Raw genomic sequence first — 19699 nt, 5'->3', positions numbered from 1 at the left:
TTTGAAAGAGAGAGCAGGAATTATAGAAGCCAATTCAGAAGAACAGTGCCCATGGAAGTATCTGTAGAAGAGGCATGCAGCAGAAACAGTGCGTCTATGAGAAAGCGAGTGGAGAGATGCTGTTAGAGATGAATCATTAATTAACCTAACTGCCCTCTTCTGAATGGAATCAAGAAGCCTGAGAGAGGTTTTGGGGGGCACCACCCCAGATGTGGGAACAATATTCCATGGCAGGGCAGATTTGCGATTTATACAGAGTGAGCAGCTGTTTGGAAGAAAAGTAACGCCGAGAGCGAAAGAGAAAACCAAGTTTTTTAGATGCAGAGGAAGCAATATTTGTAATGTGCTTGTGCCAAGAGAGATTAGAAGTCAGGGTAATTCCCAAAAGAGATATATCATTTTGCCTAGAAATCGGAATGTCACTAAAGATAAGCATAGGAGCAGAAGAATCCTTTTTGCGAGATATAAGACAAGATTGAGTTTTAGAAGGGTTGAAATCAACTAAGTTGTCTTTGCCCCACTGGAGAATTACCTGAAGATCGGCATTTAAGGAATTGGCAGCAGATTTTCGAGAACTTGAAGCTGATTGAGCTGGACAAGGTTTCTCAAAATGGAAAGTTGAATGCAATGTGCTATCATCGGCAAAACTATGGATAGGATTTCCAGTCAATGGAAGAAGGTCATTGATATACAAGAGGAAAAGAGTGGGGGAAAGAACTGAACCTTGGGGGACACCGGCATTAGTGGAGAAGTTAGAAGACAGAGAGCCATCTACCATCACCCTCATTGAGCGATCAGAGAGAAAACTGGATAACCAATTACTAAAAACAGTTGGCAAACCATAAGATGGAAGCTTGTTTAGAAGACCTTTATGCCAAACACGATCAAAAGCCTTTGAGATGTCAAGAGCAACTACTTGTGTTTCACCGAACCTTTCCATTGAATTCGTCCATAAATGGGTAACATAAGCCAGAATATCACCAGTGGATCGACACTGACGGAATCCATACTGGCGATCGTTGATCAGATGGAAGGTTTCTAGGTAGTTTAAGAGTTGGCGGTTAATTGATTTCTCCATTACTTTAGAAAGAGTAGAGGTAATTGCAATGGGACGATAATTGGATGGGAGGGATTTGTCACCCTTTTTAGGAACTGGCTGGATACGAGCAAATTTCCAAGCAGAAGGAAAAACACCTTTCGAATAAGAAAGTGAAAAAAGGCGGCAAAGAATAGGAGTAAGTTCAGGAGCACAGGTTTTGAGAACAAGTGGAGAAATACCATCAGGACCTGGAGCTTTCTTAGCATCAAGATTCATCAAAATCCTTCTGATATCCTTTTGACGGAAGACCACAGGAGGCATTGAATGGAGCGTGTTAGGAATGGTGGGAGGTGTTTTACCAAGATCATTAATACATGAGCTGGAAGAAAAATGGGATGCTAGCAGGTCAGCTTTATCCTTGGCTTGAAGTGACAACAGAACCATCTGGTTTGGACAGAGGTGGGAGCAGAGATGGGCAAAAGTTGCGGCCCAATAGCTTTGGCAAGTGACCAGAATGCTTGGCTACCATTAGGGCAAGAAGCAAGGTTTTCTACTCTTAGCTGTTCAAACTCTAGTTTGGACTGATTAATAACTGCTTTACAATTGTTGCGAGCTTTGGTGTAGGCAGAAAATGAAACTGAAGAATTAGCAAGAAGCCAATTACGATATGCAACATTCTTCTCTTGGACAGCCTTAGCACATTTATTGGAAAACCAAGGTTTAGATAAAGGACAAGATTTTAAAGTGGGGTGTGGGATAAAGGATTCCATTCCTGCAAGAATAATTTCACTGACACGATCTGAGCAAACGTTGACATCAGAAGTTTTGAAACAGTAATCAGACCAAGGAAAGAAGAAAAGAAGTCTCGCAGGTCATCCCATTTTGCATTCTTGTAATGCCCAAACAATACGAGGTTGGGAATAGCCATGAGATAAAGGTTCCATTGGAGAAGAGACAATCACCAAGTTGTGATCTGAAGTGCCTAAAGGACCTCTCACTTCAACCTTGTACTTAGAAGGGTTGTTTGTGAGAAAAAGATCAAGCGTATTGGCTGTATGATTAGGATTGTCCGGTATTCTTGTAGGTAAATGAACAATCTGTGCTAGGTCATTAGTAATTGCAAAAGCCTCAGCATCTCGACCTGCTGGGTCGGTGTGACTAGAAAACGGAAGCCAGCTGGAGTTGTGAACGTTAAAATCACCAAGGAAAATTACCTCACTGTTAGGAAAGTTGGACTGGAGAAAGTCAAGTTGCAAAGAGAGGAAGTCAAAGAGCTCCAAGTGATTAGTGGAGTTGGGAGAACGGTAGAGACAACAGATGAATTTTACACAATGAGGTAGAGAGATTTTAAGCCAGAGAAGATCAAAGAGAGGAGATTCCAAATTGCTAAGTCTCTGACAGGGAATATCAGAACGGACATATGCACAAGTACCCACCTTTGAGGCAAAAGGAATCATACAGCAAATAATCTGGACATCTGAGATGAGCAGTAGTTGAATCAACTGATAACTGAGATTCAGTCAGAAAAAGTACATGGGGTTTGGAAGATTGCAAGTGGAAATGGACATCGTTGAGATTGGAATTGAGACCACGTATATTTGTGAAATGAATTAGGAAGTCCTTGGGAGGTTTAGATCTTTTCGCAGATAAGCTTGCTCTATTATTTTGACAATTCATGGTGTATTCAATAGTAAGAAAAAGTGGGTGGGACATGCTGTATGAAGTAATGAAATTTTTGGATATGGCGTACATGTGGTAAGAATATACCCAGATCCTTGACATAACGTGGCCTCGACAATGTTCCCCGCATACACACTACTCGGACTCCCTCCAGTCACTATCTGGCAGAGTAGAGGTAGCAAGATTATACACTAGCTGATCCGGAAGCCTCCTAGAGAGTTACCAATAGGTTTGGTCCGGTGTACTATCTAGCGGCCGGCCTGCGAACACCGTTTTAGAGCTGTACCCTCGAAATGTAAGGAATATTGGATCTCGCCACGACATTCATCATAACCTCAAAAATCATCAATCATACTGCATGATGGAAGAGATAGGGAAGGGTTGGCCGGAACTTAGCTCTAGAGGCTAAACATGGGTTCCACCACTTCAAGCCTCCAATAAGCAAAGTGGTGGTTTTTCACCGGTTGATGAGAGTCATCTACCACCTAGTACTGCCTGGTAACATAGAGGGGTGGCGTTCCTCCATGTGGTGTGGGCGCCACACCTCGACCCCTGTTTACGTTGGTTCACACCTGGGTGGTCACCCACCCAGTTCACACCTGGATTCACACCACCCAGTACTTGTGCATGGAGGTTATACCCAGGATTACTAACAGTCCCACCATCGTGAACCCAGCATCATCTAATGCTTTATCAGTAGGCATCCGCATTTGTTTAACTTTACTTTTTTCTTTCTCCACGTATAACTTGAGAACAAAATTACAAATTTCACTTTTTTTCTTTTTAATGTCCGACATGGTTTGTTTTGCGAAGCCATACTCAAGACAGATGCTAGACACTTAAGCAAAATGTAGCCAATGATCACAGGTTGAACATTAGTGAATGATCATCAGTTTTTGCCTTTAAGCAAATGTTTATCTTGTTAATTTATAGTTAAAAGTATATCTTGTTTAATGCAATTAAAGTGGATGACTAACTAAACTATGGGAATTAAGAGAGTTAATCTGTCCAGTATATATTCCACATTTAAGAATATGAAGGGAATTTTTTTCATCTTGTGCATTTTACCTTGCAGAACTGCATCAAAAACAGAGACAAGATTCTAAAGCAGTGAAAATGCAGCCCTCCTAGCTTTATTTACAATTCAGCCCATGATCTAATTTCAGGAACAAGACATTAAAGTCAACAAATAATTATTATATTCATAAAAAAATATTATTAAACAATTTTATGTTGGTTGTAGTACTATTACAATTAATTTTAATAAGAAAATATAAATCAAACAATAGTTTAATCTCTCATAAAAATAACTATCATGGTATTTGGTTCTGTTACTTTGGTTTAGGGTCTGGACTACAACAAAACGGTGATGCAAATGTATGTTCAACACTTTCATAAATCTTATTTTATATGTAATAATAGACTGCTTCAATACAGCAACTTGCCTAGTGGTATTGCTTAATCTGTAATGTCATTAATGACACAAATAAAAAATAGAGATATTATTTATATTGCAGTCTACAAACACTTTTCCTACTGAATTGGTCCTTGTGCCAAAAAGTCTGCTGACCACTGTTCTAAAGTAAAAGGAATAAATTTTTTCATAAACTATTTATCTCTTTAACATGATCATAATGGAATAATTAAAGTTAAACATCAATGTTATATTGCATGTTTCTGAATCACGTAAAGTGCATTGTTCTGAGTTGAATGCCTTTTTTATTATTAGATTTACGCTTAGTCCTTAGTTGGTGGCTACCATATTTGTAAGCTTAAGATCTACTCATCAACCTATTTGTACTTTATATTTAATGCAATAAAGGAAATTATTTTAAGCAAATCAATCTATGTTTAATCATCTTAATTATATATATATACGCTCTACTCTTTTAGGCCTCCATAGCCGAATGGTCAGGAGTGGGAGTGCAGTAGCACACGCTCTTTGAACAGACGGATTCAAGCCCCTGACTGCTAAATATGGTCAATCTGCCAATCCACATTGAACGAGCTTGGCAGATTATGGTCCATTTCCTTCAACATGAATCGTTGAGGAGGCTTCCATCCTGCAGTGGATTGATAATGGCTGCAGTTTTTTTTTTACTCTTTTATGTCTATCTTGAAACTTCAGTTTTTCAAATCTGCAAAGACAGAGACATTGGGAACCCAAAAGCAGCTGCACAAGAATAGTTGCATAAATTGTGGTCAGTCCCGTTTTATAACTGAAATAGGCAGTAATGTAAAAGCAGTTGGGAACTGCTTTGATGACTGTGAGAAATCCTACTGGGACACAAAATTACTAAGAAATTAAAAGGAAAGTAACATACCTACCAGAGATTCTTATAACAGTAAAGTGAGAAATGGAACTGGCCATGAGACTATAAGAAAGTAACTGGAAATTACAGAACAACTGTACAAAGAGAGCTAACACTGTATACACCTGGAAAATTCCAGGTATATACGATCAGGCTCAAAGGTCTTATGTATTGTGTCTGAGGTCATTGGGCCATGATGACTCACGGTGCACAAACAACCTGGTTCCTGGCTGTGGTTCAGACAGTTGTTTGTTGTTTGCTTTGCAGTTACACGCTTCTATCTTTTGTCGTTTGTGCTGTGCAGTTAAACAATGTCTTTAAGTAAGCCTAGTGTAGGACAGAAGTGTAAGCATAAAACGCTTTCTTTTCACGATAAACTATTGGTGATAGAAAAACTTGAAAAAGGAGCTTAAGTGTCCAGCATCTGTCTTGAGTACGGCATCGCAAAACAAACCGTGTCGGACATTAAAAAGAAAAAAAGTGAAATTCGTAATTTTGTTCTCAAGTTATACGTGGAGAAAGAAAAAAGTAAAGTTAAACAAATGTGGATGCCTACTGATAAAGCACTAGATGATGCTGTGTACAAATGGTTTTCCCAACTTCGTTCGTCTGGTTTGGCTGTGCAAGGAATAGAAATTCAAGAAGCGGCAGAGAGACTGGCTAAACAGTTAGGAACCGAACAATTTAAAGCGAGCTCAGGTTGGCTTTTTAGATTTAGAAGATGGCATAACATTTCAAAAAAGAAAATGTGTGGGGAAATTCTTAGTGCTGATTTTGAAGCTGTTGACCTTTCAGGAAACAACTGAATGATTTTATTCAAAAGGAGGGTTATCAATTGAACCAGGTGTACAACTTTGTTACACACTAGACATTACAAAGCGTATTTCATATAATCAGGACTTTCATTAAAACAGACTCCTCTCAGCTCCTATTAGTCCAGTTTAATGAGGGTTTACTGTATTAGGAAGTGAACTGCATTAGCATAACTAATACAATCCAACTTCCAGAATAAAAGTATTTCCAGATTTGGATCATATGATCTAAATCCGGGGATATTCTTGTCATACATAGATTATTTTTGAAAGGTAATTTGTTTCCCCCTCCTGTCTTTCCTAAATACATTGTATGTGTCATAGTGAAATTCACTGCAACTATTTATGGGTGACCAAGTTTCTCTTAGCCAAGTTATGTCATAATAAAGTTGTCCTACTCAGGAGTTCAAATTCACTCATTTTACTGACAACACTCTTGGAACTGCTTTTGACAGTTCAAACTAAAAGACAAGTGATTGGCATCCTAGCATTAGCATCCCTTTCATTTAAAACACTGCCATCCATGGGATCTCTTTCCAATTATTAGAGGGCCTCACGGATATGACAAATAGATTATGCGTTTTCTGTACTAAATGTGGGCAGTGCCTACCAAATTTATTGGCATAGGCTTAAAACCACTTAAACCACATTTGAAAAAAAAAATAACACAGTTATTTTATAAACTGTAACAAACTGTTCTTATCTGAAAAACTGGAAGAAAAGTAAACTAAAACTATCCTTAAAACTCATACATTTTCAAGAAATTTTCATGGAAAATTAGAAATGCCAGTGGGTATGCATCTGAAATCGCCCATACTTAAAATCAGTTTAGTAACCATCCAAAATTTTTTTGTTTTTACATTTGCATCACAGAATTGATGCCTTTTTTCAAAATGGTATAAGGATATGCCGAGAAAATGTAATTATATATAAAGAAATAAACATGTTATAGCAAAACAATATTCATAATGTAGTAATTAAGAAACAAAACAAATCTTAGTGATGTATCTTAATAAAAATTAACTTGTGCATGCACATTCAAGAACTGCGACCAATTAAATGATAGTAAATATTCACTTAGTCAATTTAAATATATGAAAATTCTGACTAACCTGCATACAATGTATGGCTAAACCTGGTCCAGTATACAATTTTTTATGGCATATATGACATTTGAAATGCTTTGCCTTTTGATGCTGAATAAGAATTTTTTCATCATCAAATTCCCTATTGCAGTACCTATATCATTAAGGGTTTTAACTTGAAAAAATCTCTTACAAAAACCTTAATCTAACTTATACTTATGGATTCTGATCTTCCTAAACTCTTAGGAAGATCACTTAGCCATCTAAACGAGCTGGAATACTATTTAACCCTTTCAGGAGACTTAATAATAATAATAATAATAGCAATAAGAGCTTATTTGACAGTACTCAGCTCATTTGATCCGCTTAGTTTACTCTCCCTTTCAGGAAAGTAAACAATAATCTATGCGTTTCATGTGTCAACTCTGGGGAGCAGGTACACAAATTTATGTTAACGAAGGTCATTTCAAATAATGTGTCATTTTACATACAAACTATCAAACATTTTTCGGTATGTGCTGCCCTCTCCAATCTATGTTTCCAAATAACAGACTTAGTTTCAATAAAATGCAGTGCAAAAATCAGTTTGAAGATCAAATTAAACCTTGCACCTGTTGGAAATTGACTAAAATTCTCTGGAAATGCACATCCAGGAATGTATAAAACTGAATTCGGAGATACATAAATAAATAGTTCTGGTACCATTTTTGAAAATAACTTTGATCTAATTACAGAAAAATCAAATAAAAATAAGAAATTAACATTTTAAAAAAATGTTATGTACAAAGTTTTCATTTTTACAAAATTCAAAAAGAAACTCATTCCACAGAGTGGCCCCACTGAAAACTCACCAAGAAAAGGTTAAAAAAGAAAGAACAATTTTAATACAGAACAGAGAAATGCAATGCATACAATATTAATGAACACAAATTTGCATATAAATTCAAGTATGTCATGTGCCTCAAGGTGGATGAAAAAAAAAAAAAAAACAAACAATGTCAAACGCAAATTTAATTTCACATTGGTAAAATAAACATCACTCACCAGTAAAGTAAACATAAAAAATGAAAAGTAAATGTAAAATAAACATCCAATGAACTTCTGAGTTATATTTGCTCCTATGTGGTGTATATTCAATTAAGGAAATTTTTATAAACAGCACTTATTTAAGATTCTTATTTAAAATTCTTTTGTTACCAAGATGTCTGAAGGTAGCAGCGTTTCAAATGAGCGGGAGGAGAAAGATAGGGAAACAAGCCTAAATAACTTCAAAGGAGGGGAGGGTTTCAGGGTAGTAAACTATAGAATACTTGGTCTTAACTGCAACTACAGTAAAATCAGGAGCGTTGTCAATAAAAAGGCTGAATTTGAACTAGTTAGGACAACTAATGCTGATATAACAGAGCTAACAGAAACATGGTGTCACCCAGAAATTGATGATAAGTTCCACTATGGTATGTATAATGTACTTAGGAAACACAGGGAAGATAGAAGGGGTGGAGGGGTTGTGCTTCTTACCAAAAGCAACCTGAGCATGAAAAGAGCCTTTGCTAAGTTTAAAGTTATGTCTGCTAGAGTAGAATCAGTGTGGTGTGAGTCAGAAGCAAAGGTATAATGAGAGTGGGAGTAATCTACAGCCCAGAAGGTTGTGAAAAGAATGACGAGTTTTTACATGCAGATAGAATGGGCAACCAAGTATCTTATTATGCCCCAGATTGACTGAAATAAGTGGGAGGGAAACTGACTATGGAGAAAATTCTTTTAAATAAACTAGAATTCAGCAGTTCTCAACCTTTTTCAATACTTGTACCACCAAAACCAAAATCAAAAAATTTCAATACCACTCATTAAAATATGTATTTGTATTAAAAATCAAGAATATTTGCATAATAAGGCTTTGTTATAAATTATACATATTTTTATTTCATTTTTAATGCAAAAATTGAACAAAACTAAGTAACAAATATTAAACAAAACAATACAAAATAAACTATAAAATAGCTGATTAACGTGGTGATTTAATTGTAACCAATAACAATTAAATGCAATAAATTGGGAGAACTTGAATACAAATATTTAACAAAAATAATTCATTTAATGTGACATTTGAGCCTGTTTGACAGTAATCAGTTTCTTTATATCTGGTTCTATTTTACTTAATTTGAAATGTAAATCTGGCTGCAAAATGAGTCTTGTTCTACATTTGTTTTTTAAATACAGCATAAAAGAAAATCCTGTTCCACATAAATATGTCGAACAAAATGGCATTAAAATTTTTATTGCTCTTTCTGAAATTTCTTTAAAATCTTTCTTATGCCTAATCCAAAAGTTGATTAAAGTGTTGTTTTTGAAATCATCCATTAAATTTCTGTCACAAGAAATTTCTAAAAGTTAATCTTTTGCTTCAGAAGAAAGGTACATAATTACATAATAAAAGTACATTATCTGAAGAAAATGGATTCCTGATCCAGTTTTCTTTTTCATAATCTTCTGGGAAATACAATTTGAAATTATGTATTAACTGAAAACAAAAATTATTTTCTCCAAGAAAATTTTCTAAATTTGGCAGGAAACTTGAGACCTTTTTATCCAAGTCTTTGATGATTAACTCAAGTTTTTTATTGTTGCATTTACTTTGTCGCTAACAGTGAAAATAGTCACATTTGGTGCTTGTAAAGTTAAATTCAGATCATCAAGTCTACCAAAAATATCAGCTAAATATGCCAATCGAGCTAACCATAATTCATTAAAGAAATAGTCTTTTAGTTCACATTTTGATTTACAAAGGAAAACTCACAGTTCCAATCAAAGTTCAAAAAGACGGACAGCCATCTAACTTCACTATGCAATCACTCCCCATCTCTTGGCATAAAATTTTGAACATTTGCAAATTTAGTGCACAGGATTTAATAAAATTAACAATCTTAACTGACTGATCTAAAACAGTTTTCAGTTCTTCAGGTATTGCTTTTGCAACCAAGGCTTCATGGTGAATACGGCAGTGAGTGAACTTAGCTTCGGGAGCAACTTTCTTTATAGTAGCTTCTTCTTCCAGTCACATAGCTCCCTGAGGAGCTGTTGTGGCCACCAACAAATTACCCCAACTGCATCGATCATGTGCTATATAAGCAGCATTGCAAAGTGTCATGCCCAGAAGTTCACTGTTGCAGGTCTTCCTCTGCACCTCTTCCCCTCAGTTTTTCCTTCCATTATATTCTTCAACAGAAAGTTTTCCCTTCTTACTATATGACCAAAAAACTTTGAGTTTTCTTTTGTTGATGCCATGAAGAAGAATTTTAGGCCTACCAATTTTATTCAATACCCACTCATTTGTTCTTCGATCCAAGTAAGAAATACACAGTATTCTCCTGTAACACCACATTTCAAATGCCTCAATTTTCTTCCTGTTAACTCTTTTCAGATTCCATCCTTCACATCCATAAGTGGCAACTGGAAAAATTAACAAATCAACGATTCTCAGTTTAGTCTTCAGGGGCAGATCATGATCTCTCCATAATTTTATCAGATTAGCGACCAATGTTTTAGCAATTGCCTGTCGTCTCTTTACATCATTTGAGCAGTCACTATTTATATTTATTCTTGACCCCAAGTAATCAAATTCAACTTCTTCGATATCTTGCCCATTAATATTCACCTTACTGGAATCAAGATTATCACCAATCACCATAATTAGTTTTAGTTTTTAGTTTTATACACATTCAGAAACAATCCTTTTTTCTTACTTGCTTCACAAGTAAGAAAAAAGATGATTTCTTTAAGATGATCCTTAGAATTACAAATTAGCACAGTATCATCTGCATAACGAAGGTTGTTTATCTTTAGTCCTCCAAGTTTGATGCCAGTCTCTAAATCTTCGGTATAAAGATTAAAAAGGTGAGGTACTGACAACAACACTGCTGTCAGTACACATTGTAAGAGAATTTTCCAGGAAAGAATAGAAAACAATGCGAGATAAGACACTATTGTGCTTTTAAGCTTTCCAAGAAATATATGGCTATCCGCTCGGAGGTTGAACAAGCAAAATATTTGAAAATCAGCACGATTTGTGAACTCCTCTTAGACTGAAAAAAGCTAAGGAAAAACATGTAATTATTTACCTTTAGAGGGGGAAATTTTAATATTTTATTTTTCATAATTTCATAAATTTAAAAAATTCAACTGTCCGTTATTGATGTACTGTACCACCTAATCTTTTTCCACATAGCACTGACTGAGAAATACTGAACTAGATGATTATTTTGCATTAGCAGAGGCATATGATACAAGAAAGCAAGTTTATACAGCATCCAACAAAAAAAAAAAAAAATTTCCATTTCGCACATCCATTTGCTCTAAAAGTTTGTCCAGTTTTTCTTTGAATTTATTTAAGCTATCAACTTCCATGACAGATGGAAGTTTATTCCAGCAATCACCTACTCGCTGGATAAAGGCAAATTTCTGCATATCTATTCTGCATAACTGTTCTTCATAAATTTGAATTTATGCCCAGTGAGGTTCATAATCTGAGCAAGAGGAAGAATCCCATCAGCATTCAGCCTGCTCAACCCATTCAAGTCCTTATACACCTCAAATCAGATCACCTCGCAGATGCCATCTCCAGACATTGCAATTTGCAGAACTTTACCCTTTCTTGGTTAGAGGACACTCTTCATTCCCCACACCAATCTTGTTAACCTTCTCTGTACTCGTTCTAGCAACTCTACATCCTTACTAAAATGAAGCCTCCAGGTCTGTACGCAGTACTTAAGGTTATTTGTTATTTGGTTTTTTTTTTTTTTAGGAGCATTAGCAACTAAGGCCATATTGCTCCGGGATATGCGGTGGTCATTCCCTGACCTTTCCACATCCTCCGTATTTGGTGGTGACGGGCTTGAACCCCAGTCTAATCAAGAAGCGTGTGCTACGCACTGCTGCTCCTTCCCAACTGGCTACGGAGGCGCCTAGTAGTACTTAAGGTGTGGCCTGATTACTGCCTTATACAAAGGGATAATCACCTCCTTATATCTACTAGAACCTGTATATCATTGGCAAGACCCCATGACCTGCTCTGGCAGCCTGTCTGCACTGCTCAGAAAACTTCATATCTGACTACACAATTACCCCCAGGTTTTTTCATTTTCTACCACACTGAGTGCAGTACCACCAGTTGGAATGTTTCTCTGTGGCTACTACTACCCATATGTCAATGTTAAACTTCAGATGCCACTTCTCAACTAGCATCTCCATAGCCAGGTGGGCAGGAGCAGCAGTGCGTAGCACACGCCACACTTTTTGATTAGACTGGGGTTCGAGCCGACGACCACCAAATACTGAGGATACGGAAAGGTCAAGGAATGACCACTGCATATCCCCGGAGCAATATGGCCTTAGTTGCTAATGCTCCTAAAAACCAAATAACAAACAAACAAACTTCTCAACCCATCAAACCAAATTTTCTAGATCCTGTTGCAGTAGTATACTGTCATTAACAACCCTGCCAACCTTAGTATCATCAGCAAACTTGGACATTAAGCCTGATATACCTTCATTAATATCATTGATAAATATAAAAAACAACGGGCCCAATCCCGAACCTTGGGATGACCACTAATAACATTAATCCACAAAGAGCAGTGTCCACATTGATTACCACTGTCTTCTCCCACTTAACTATCCTTTTATCCACTGCAGTAATTTGTCCTTAATGCCATACTACTTCAATTTGTACAGTAGTCTTCCATGTGGAAGTTGATAGCCTAAATAAGTTTAAGGCTCAGCTGGACAGGTATTTTGAACGAACAGAGGTGTGAAGTGGAAGTGGGTTTTTTTTTTTTTTTTTTTGCTGATGCTGCATAAGCTTGCTTTCTTGCATCAAATGCCTCTACTAATGCTAATGTGCAACAGCATCAAAAGCTTTCCTGAAATCCAAGTATATGATATCAAACTTATTTTTTGCATCTAGTTCCTTTGTGACCACATCACAGTATCTAATCAAATTGGTCAGACAAGACTTCCCCTTAATAAACCCATCCTGTGTCTGAATTATTACTGCAGTCTTGTCTAGGTGATCCTGCAATTCTTCTTTAACAAATGACTCCATTATGTTTCCAGGAACAGAAGTTAAACTAACAGTCTGTAATTACTCACATCACCCTTTAACCCCCCCCCCCTTTTTGAACTGGGGATGCATTTCCATATCTCCAGTCAGTGCAGACTGGAGATATGGAAATGGATGCTCTCATAATTATGGCTAAAGATTTGCTTACTTCCTTTGCCGCTTCCTTTAATATAACTGGATTGGCCTTGAATGGGTTGAGCACGCCGAATTCTGATGGGATCCTTCCACTTGTTCAGATTACGTACCTAAGGGGGAATAAATTCAAATTAAGAAAAGACAGATGTAGAATAGATGTGCGGAAATTTGCCTTTAGCCAGCGGGTGGTTAAATACTGGAACAAACTTCCATCTGTCGTTGTGGAAGTTGATAGGTTGAATAAATTTAAGGAAGAACTGGACAGGAATTTGGAGGGAATGGTGTGATTTTTTTTTTTTTTTTTTTTGGCTGATGCTGCATAAGCTCATACACATGCTTTCTTGAATCACATGCCACTGCTACTACTACTCCATCCACCCCATGTGCCTTTCTTATGTTCAACTTCAACAATTTCTCCTCCACTTTGCTATCAGTTATTACAAAATCCTTTAGCTCCCTGCTAGAGTTTGATAAGCTTCTGTTCTCCACTTCTCTACAGAATTCCTCATGTAGATGCGAAATACTCATTTAGTTTGTCAGTTATCTGAGCAGGATCATCAAGATTGAGTGGACCACTCTGATTCATCCCCTTCCTTTTAGAGTTTAAATAAGTAAAAAAGTCTTTGTTGTTTGCCTTGCATCCTTTTCCAAAGATTTCAATTAATTTGCCTTTGCTTGCCTAACCCTCTTAGTGACTTTATTACAGACTAGGTTATATCTACCATAGGCTTCTGTGTTGTCTGTTGATTTATATGTATCCCATGCATTTTTCTTCTCTGCCATGAGCCTCATTAGTCCATCTGACATCCATTTAGTCCTAAACCCTGAACAGTATTTCTTTTGGTATGAAAAGCCTAGCATCTTCTGAGATTAATTCCTTGAATGCTTTCCATTTAGAATTTGGTGTTGGTAACATCATCAGTTGGCCCCACTGTATAGAATTTATAAACTGTTCGAGACTATTGTAGTCACCTTTACGAAAGCAAAAACCTTCCCTTTACCCCTGACGGTAGTTACATGTTTAAGTCAATCCCACATCAGCACACTGTGATCACTGCCACCTAGTGGTTCCTTTATCTGCAAATTCTTTATACACAAATAATCACTGCTGATAACCAGATCAAGAGTATTATCCTCTCTGGTTGCCTCTAGAACAGTGGCAAACAGAGGGAGTATTACATTTGAACTGCTGCTGTAGAAAATAATCATCCAATATTCTTCTTACGATTTATTCCATTATCACAACAGTTATCCTCAACCTAACTTCAAGGAGTCATTCCTTTATTCTTTTTTTTTTTTCCCCACTCTCCGTCCACTAGTTCTCTTCTATTCATAGCTGTTTGCAAACCCTCTATTCACGTCCATCTTGGTCTTCCTCTCTTTTTCCTTCTCCATAGCCTCTCTGGGCAGTTTGTCATTATCCATTCTCTTTACATGGCCAAACCACTCCAATCTTTTTTCTCTCTATTTTATCAATGTTGGCTTTTTAGATGTTCATTGTATTCCTTATCACATCATTTTTTAAATCCTAGACTTTCTTGCCGATCTTCACCAAAAATCCATCTCAACAGCCAGTAGTTTATTTTTTTGTCTTTCATTTAAGGTCCAAGTCTCACATCCATATAATAAAATACTTTGTAATATTGCACTATATATTTGATGTTTAGTTTTATTAATGATATTTTTATTCCATAGCACAAAACTGGGGATTCCTATGGCCATTCTACTTTCACCCAGTCTTCTCTCAATTTCCTGTACAGATGATCTGTCATCCTGAATAATTGCACCGAAGTATTTAAATTAATGTACAGTTTTCACCTGTATTCCATCTAAAACAATCATCCAATAAATCCACAAGAGTCTTGCCAGTGTGCAATTGACCAATCCGCAAATTCCTATCAATATCTGGGAAGTTAATATCCCCCAATATAAGACATTGATTTATTGGCTCACTCTATTTCTCTGTATGTGCACTGTACTCATCAGAGTCATTAGTCACAGACTCCTACATTCATTTTTGCTTTCCTAGTGCTTATGTCACACCAAACTGATTCAACATTGTCCACCTATGTCAACTGGATGCACTTCCTCAGATTTTTTGTTTCTTAACTAACAGCATAACCCCTCCTCCATTCTTATCCTTTCTGTACACATTATACACCACTTATCTTTGTAATTAAAACAAAATACTCGTTATTTATTACACTTTTGAACTTTAATCACTCACGACTAGAATCGAATCCCGGGTCAAAAATGATTAACCAAGGTAGTTTTTATATTTTATGTGAAAATGCTTTCATATAAAATATAAAAACTAAAAGACAAAAAAAATCACAGAAATTATATTTTGCAAAAAATGTATGATAACTCGATTTTACACAAAAATTACTTATAAATAGTATTCTCAACGTGATGCTTCGTGAAGCCGCAACCATCTGTCAAAACAAGCTTAGTTCCCAGCTTCGTTTGGGGCTTATAGGTTATATTCCCCCCCCCCCCCAAAGGTTACCCTCCTTATTCAAAAGATGAGGGGAAGGAAGGGGGGTTGAACTCGTTAATAAACAGAAAAACAACAAAGATCTATTCTCCCACATCATTACATATCTTCACCAATATCACCAACAATCAGCACTGCCAAAAAAGTCCAAGTAAATTCAACAGACAAAAGCAATTTTTATTAAATTTTTTAATGTCCTAGGTGGGAAATCGACAACTCGGGAAAAACATAGCCCTAAAATAAGGCCACAATGAATGTATACTACAAATCGGCATTACTACTCTTAAATAAATAAAAAACTCAGACATTCCCAAAAGGATACCAGCACCATGGTTTTGAGGGCTTCTTCTTTTTCCTACCCATTTTATTTCTATATAGGAAATTACACACGGAAATTCAGAGATTTCCAACACAAAAATGGCGTACTCAATAAAAGACAATAATATCGCTAAAGTTAAAGGCCCGGATACAATAATATACAAATACGCCACCTACCAAGAAAAAACTTTTATATAATGTGGCCCCTTCACTCAGTATTCAATTGCTTTATTAATCGGATGGAAATTTACCAACAAATATTTCACACTGTGACATGGATAGTTTCAGAAGAATCATTTATGGTAGTGTTTATTTATTTTTTTTTTTTCTTTACGCTAAGGAATTTATCAGTCTCGGGTGGAAGGAGTTATATGGCCTCGTTCTCTGACATAGGGGCTCACATCAGGGTATGGGCATGGCACACCCAGGGTTCTAATGTGGATATCATCATTCTTATCTTTCTTGGTGATTCCATTCTAATTCTCTCTCTCTCTCTTTCTCTCTCTCTCTCTCCCTCTCTCAGGGTAATTCAAAATTTTTTTTTTTTTTTTTTTTGGCTGGTGCAGCATAAGCCTTAGGCTTCCTTCCATCATATAGCTAATACAACACAATACAATACAATTTATTTTTATCAAGAGAATTAATAATAATAACGGGTACTGCCACCAAGTACACAATCACCCTGTGTACTTCGTAGCAGTACCCGTCAAGGAGTGGAACCCCCCAATCAGGGAGAAAAAAAAATAATAATAATAATAATACAATACAATACAATACAATTTTATCAAGAGAATTTGTTTACAATAAATGAACTTGTTAAGAAAAGAAAATATCTTGACAACAAGTTGTAATTCTTCATTTACAACAATTTTTGCATACAATTTGTTATCTTATAGAAAAGACTATGAAGTCACTACACATAGTATATTCCACACTGCAAACAGAGATAGTAATTTTCTGCATATCTATTCTAATCTACTGTATCCTTGTGTATCAAAAATTTTCTTATTAGGAATTTTAATTTGGAGATAGGATAACTTCTCCTGAGCCTGAAATCAAAACTAGCCAACATGCTGTTTATTATATTCATTGTGTGCCTATTTCCAAATCTATTTAGTACCCTAGGGTGTGGCAAAACAATTGCTTTTGGGTTCCTTAAATTAAGTGAGACATTCCTTTGTAGATTCGATTCTTTAAAAATAGTCTTAAGATTTTTCAAGAATAGATTTAACTTCAGTTTTTGAACTGGGTAAAATATTTTATATTTCAACAAGAATTGCCTTCTCTTATTCAGGTCATTCCAAGAGTTTGTCCCCATTAAAAGTTTCAATATCCTGTTAGTTAAGCTGTTTATTACTGTTATTTCCGTTATATTTGCTCTTGCCCATACATTTACTAGATAATTGAGTTGTGAGTCAACTAATGCATAATATAAGGTTACTTTTGTTCTTAGATTTAATTTATTCTTAATGTAGTAGAAAAAGTACACATAAAATCTCATTTTCTTGTACAAATTTGTTATATGCATTGCCCAACTTAGACTGTAGTCAATCCATAACCCAAGGTAACACTGGTTTGAAACTTCTTCCACAGTTAGACATTTGCAATTCTGGAAATTCTGATCATGTAGGCATTCATGTTTATGTAATTTAATTGACGGATGTATGTCCACGGTTTGATGAGGAGGTCTAATTAGCAAGAATTTTGTTTTTTCAAAGATGAGTTCTAATTTATTAACATGCAACGAATTTTGTAAATGTATTACATCCTGCTGTAAGTCTATTGCCATTTTTGTCATGTTCTTTCCAATTGTATATAAGATTATATCATCTGCATAGATTTTTATAAAGGAGTTCTTTATTATTTCGAATATGTCATTTATATAGAGGTCGAACATGATTGGCCCTGCATGTGTCATATAATGTAAAGATAATAATAATAATAATAATTCGGGGGTCATAGATTGGACAATCACGGAGCTGGAGGATATCATGAGAAAGACAAGGATAATGATGACCAAGAGCCGCCAACACACCCGAAATCTGCCGTGTAGAATCTGACAATTGCCCGGGAAGGAGGAAGGGGTGGGATAGATCTCATTGAGCAACAGAAGACAGCGATCGTTAACATGAAGGATTACTTCCAGAAACACACGGCAGCACTCCACCAGGCCATAAGGAAGATACACCAGCGGTATACCGCACTCAACCTAAGCGAGAAGTCCCCCACAACCAGGAATTACAAACGAAGCTAGAAAGGTAGATCCTGTGATCTACCTTTGCCTAGACACTACAGGTAGATCATCCTGTGATCTACCTCTAGTGTCTAGACATTACAATGATCTCCATCCGGATCACATAGATAAAATTACTTCCAATGCATGGCTCACGAACGGGACGCTCCTAGTATTAGTATTAGTAATGGTCGCATGGTGCAAAAAAGTCTATGGCTTATGCTGCACCAGCCAAAAAAAAAAAAAAAAGAACGAATAAACAATGATAAAAAAACTAATAATTAATAGAAAGGAAAGGAAATTAAACCTATCATCCTATGCTTTTTCCTCACCTGAAGGTACTATCCAGATGACCTTTGAATTTCCCCAAACAGCCAACCTCTACTACCATGTAGGTAACTTATTCCAGTAATTTATAACTCGGTGGCTAAAATAAATCTTCCTGCAGTCCAATCTAAACATCTCACCCCGTAACTTGAATTTATGTTCCCTAGTTCTAGCATCATTTATAATCTTGAAAATTTCGTCCTCATTCATTTTACTGATGCCTCTCAGAGCCTTAAACACCTCTAAGGTGTCTAGTTTCCAAACTCTGCAACCCACATATTCAAAGTCTTTCTTCTTAAGGACGTCCTTTTGCCGATCTCACCAGGCGAGTTACCCATATTTGCAACCTTTCAAGAAGCTCGATGTCTTTCTTTAGGTGCGGTCTCCATTCTTGAACACAGTATTCCAAGTGTGGTCTAACAAAAGTCTAATATAATGGGATTATCATGTCCCTATCTCTACTTGCAAAAGTACGATAGATCATCGATAGGACACCATGGGCCTTCCTTGCAACCTGTTTACAATACTCAGAGAATTTCATGTCTGACCGTATCGTAACACCAAAGTCCATTTCTTCCAGTACTGGGTTTAGTTGAACTCCACCAAGTGAATAAGTTATTTTGGGATTACTGTTTTCCAGGTGTAATACCTTACACTTTGTTGGATAGAAACATAGCTGCCATTTGTCTGACCATTCCTGAAGTCTATCTAGGTCTCTCTGACGAAGCTCAGCTTGACAGTGATCATTAACTACTCTACCAATTTTAATATCATCTGCAAATTTAGCCATCACGCCCTCTATCCCTTCATCGATATCGTTTATGAAAATTAAAAACAACAGTGGTCGTAATACTGATCCTTGGGGAACCCCACTTCTTACATCAACCCAATCTGAGGAATAGCCATTTATCACAACCCTCTGCCTTCTGCCCTGAAGCCATCCTGCTATCCATCTGAGGATTTTCCCAGTGATTCCAACCTGTTCCAGCTTATAAAGCAACCGCTCATGTGGGACTGAGGCAAAAGCTTTGCTGAAATCTAAATAAACAATGTCGAAATTATTCCCTAAATCCAGTTCGTGAGAGACCCTTTCAAAACAGCGAATCAGATTTATCAAACATGATTTTCCCTTTAAAAAACCAT

General features: G+C 36.4%; 1 protein-coding gene across 2 annotated transcripts in view; it reads right to left on the bottom strand.

The window, feature by feature from the left end:
- Positions 1-16112, bottom strand: part of BuGZ (Bub3 interacting GLEBS and Zinc finger domain protein) — a 169381-nt gene extending 153269 nt beyond the window's left edge. For both annotated transcript variants that reach the window (XM_090372578.1, XM_090372579.1), the window contains exons 1-2: positions 16001-16112; positions 6956-7082 (exon numbers count right to left, since the gene is read on the bottom strand). In XM_090372578.1, coding sequence (XP_090228704.1) covers positions 6956-7082; positions 16001-16041 — 168 coding nt within the window. In that variant the 5' untranslated portion in view covers positions 16042-16112. The remainder of the gene's footprint in view (positions 1-6955; positions 7083-16000) is intronic.
- Between the last annotated feature and the right edge of the window lie 3587 nt (positions 16113-19699).

This window comes from Mastigoproctus giganteus, chromosome 4 (assembly GCF_048544385.1).
Source record: "Mastigoproctus giganteus isolate SK-2022 chromosome 4, ASM4854438v1, whole genome shotgun sequence".
NCBI lineage: Eukaryota > Metazoa > Arthropoda > Arachnida > Uropygi > Thelyphonidae > Mastigoproctus > Mastigoproctus giganteus.
The sequence above is the reverse complement of the archived record's forward strand: the minus strand, read 5'-3'. Positions and strand labels throughout refer to the sequence as shown.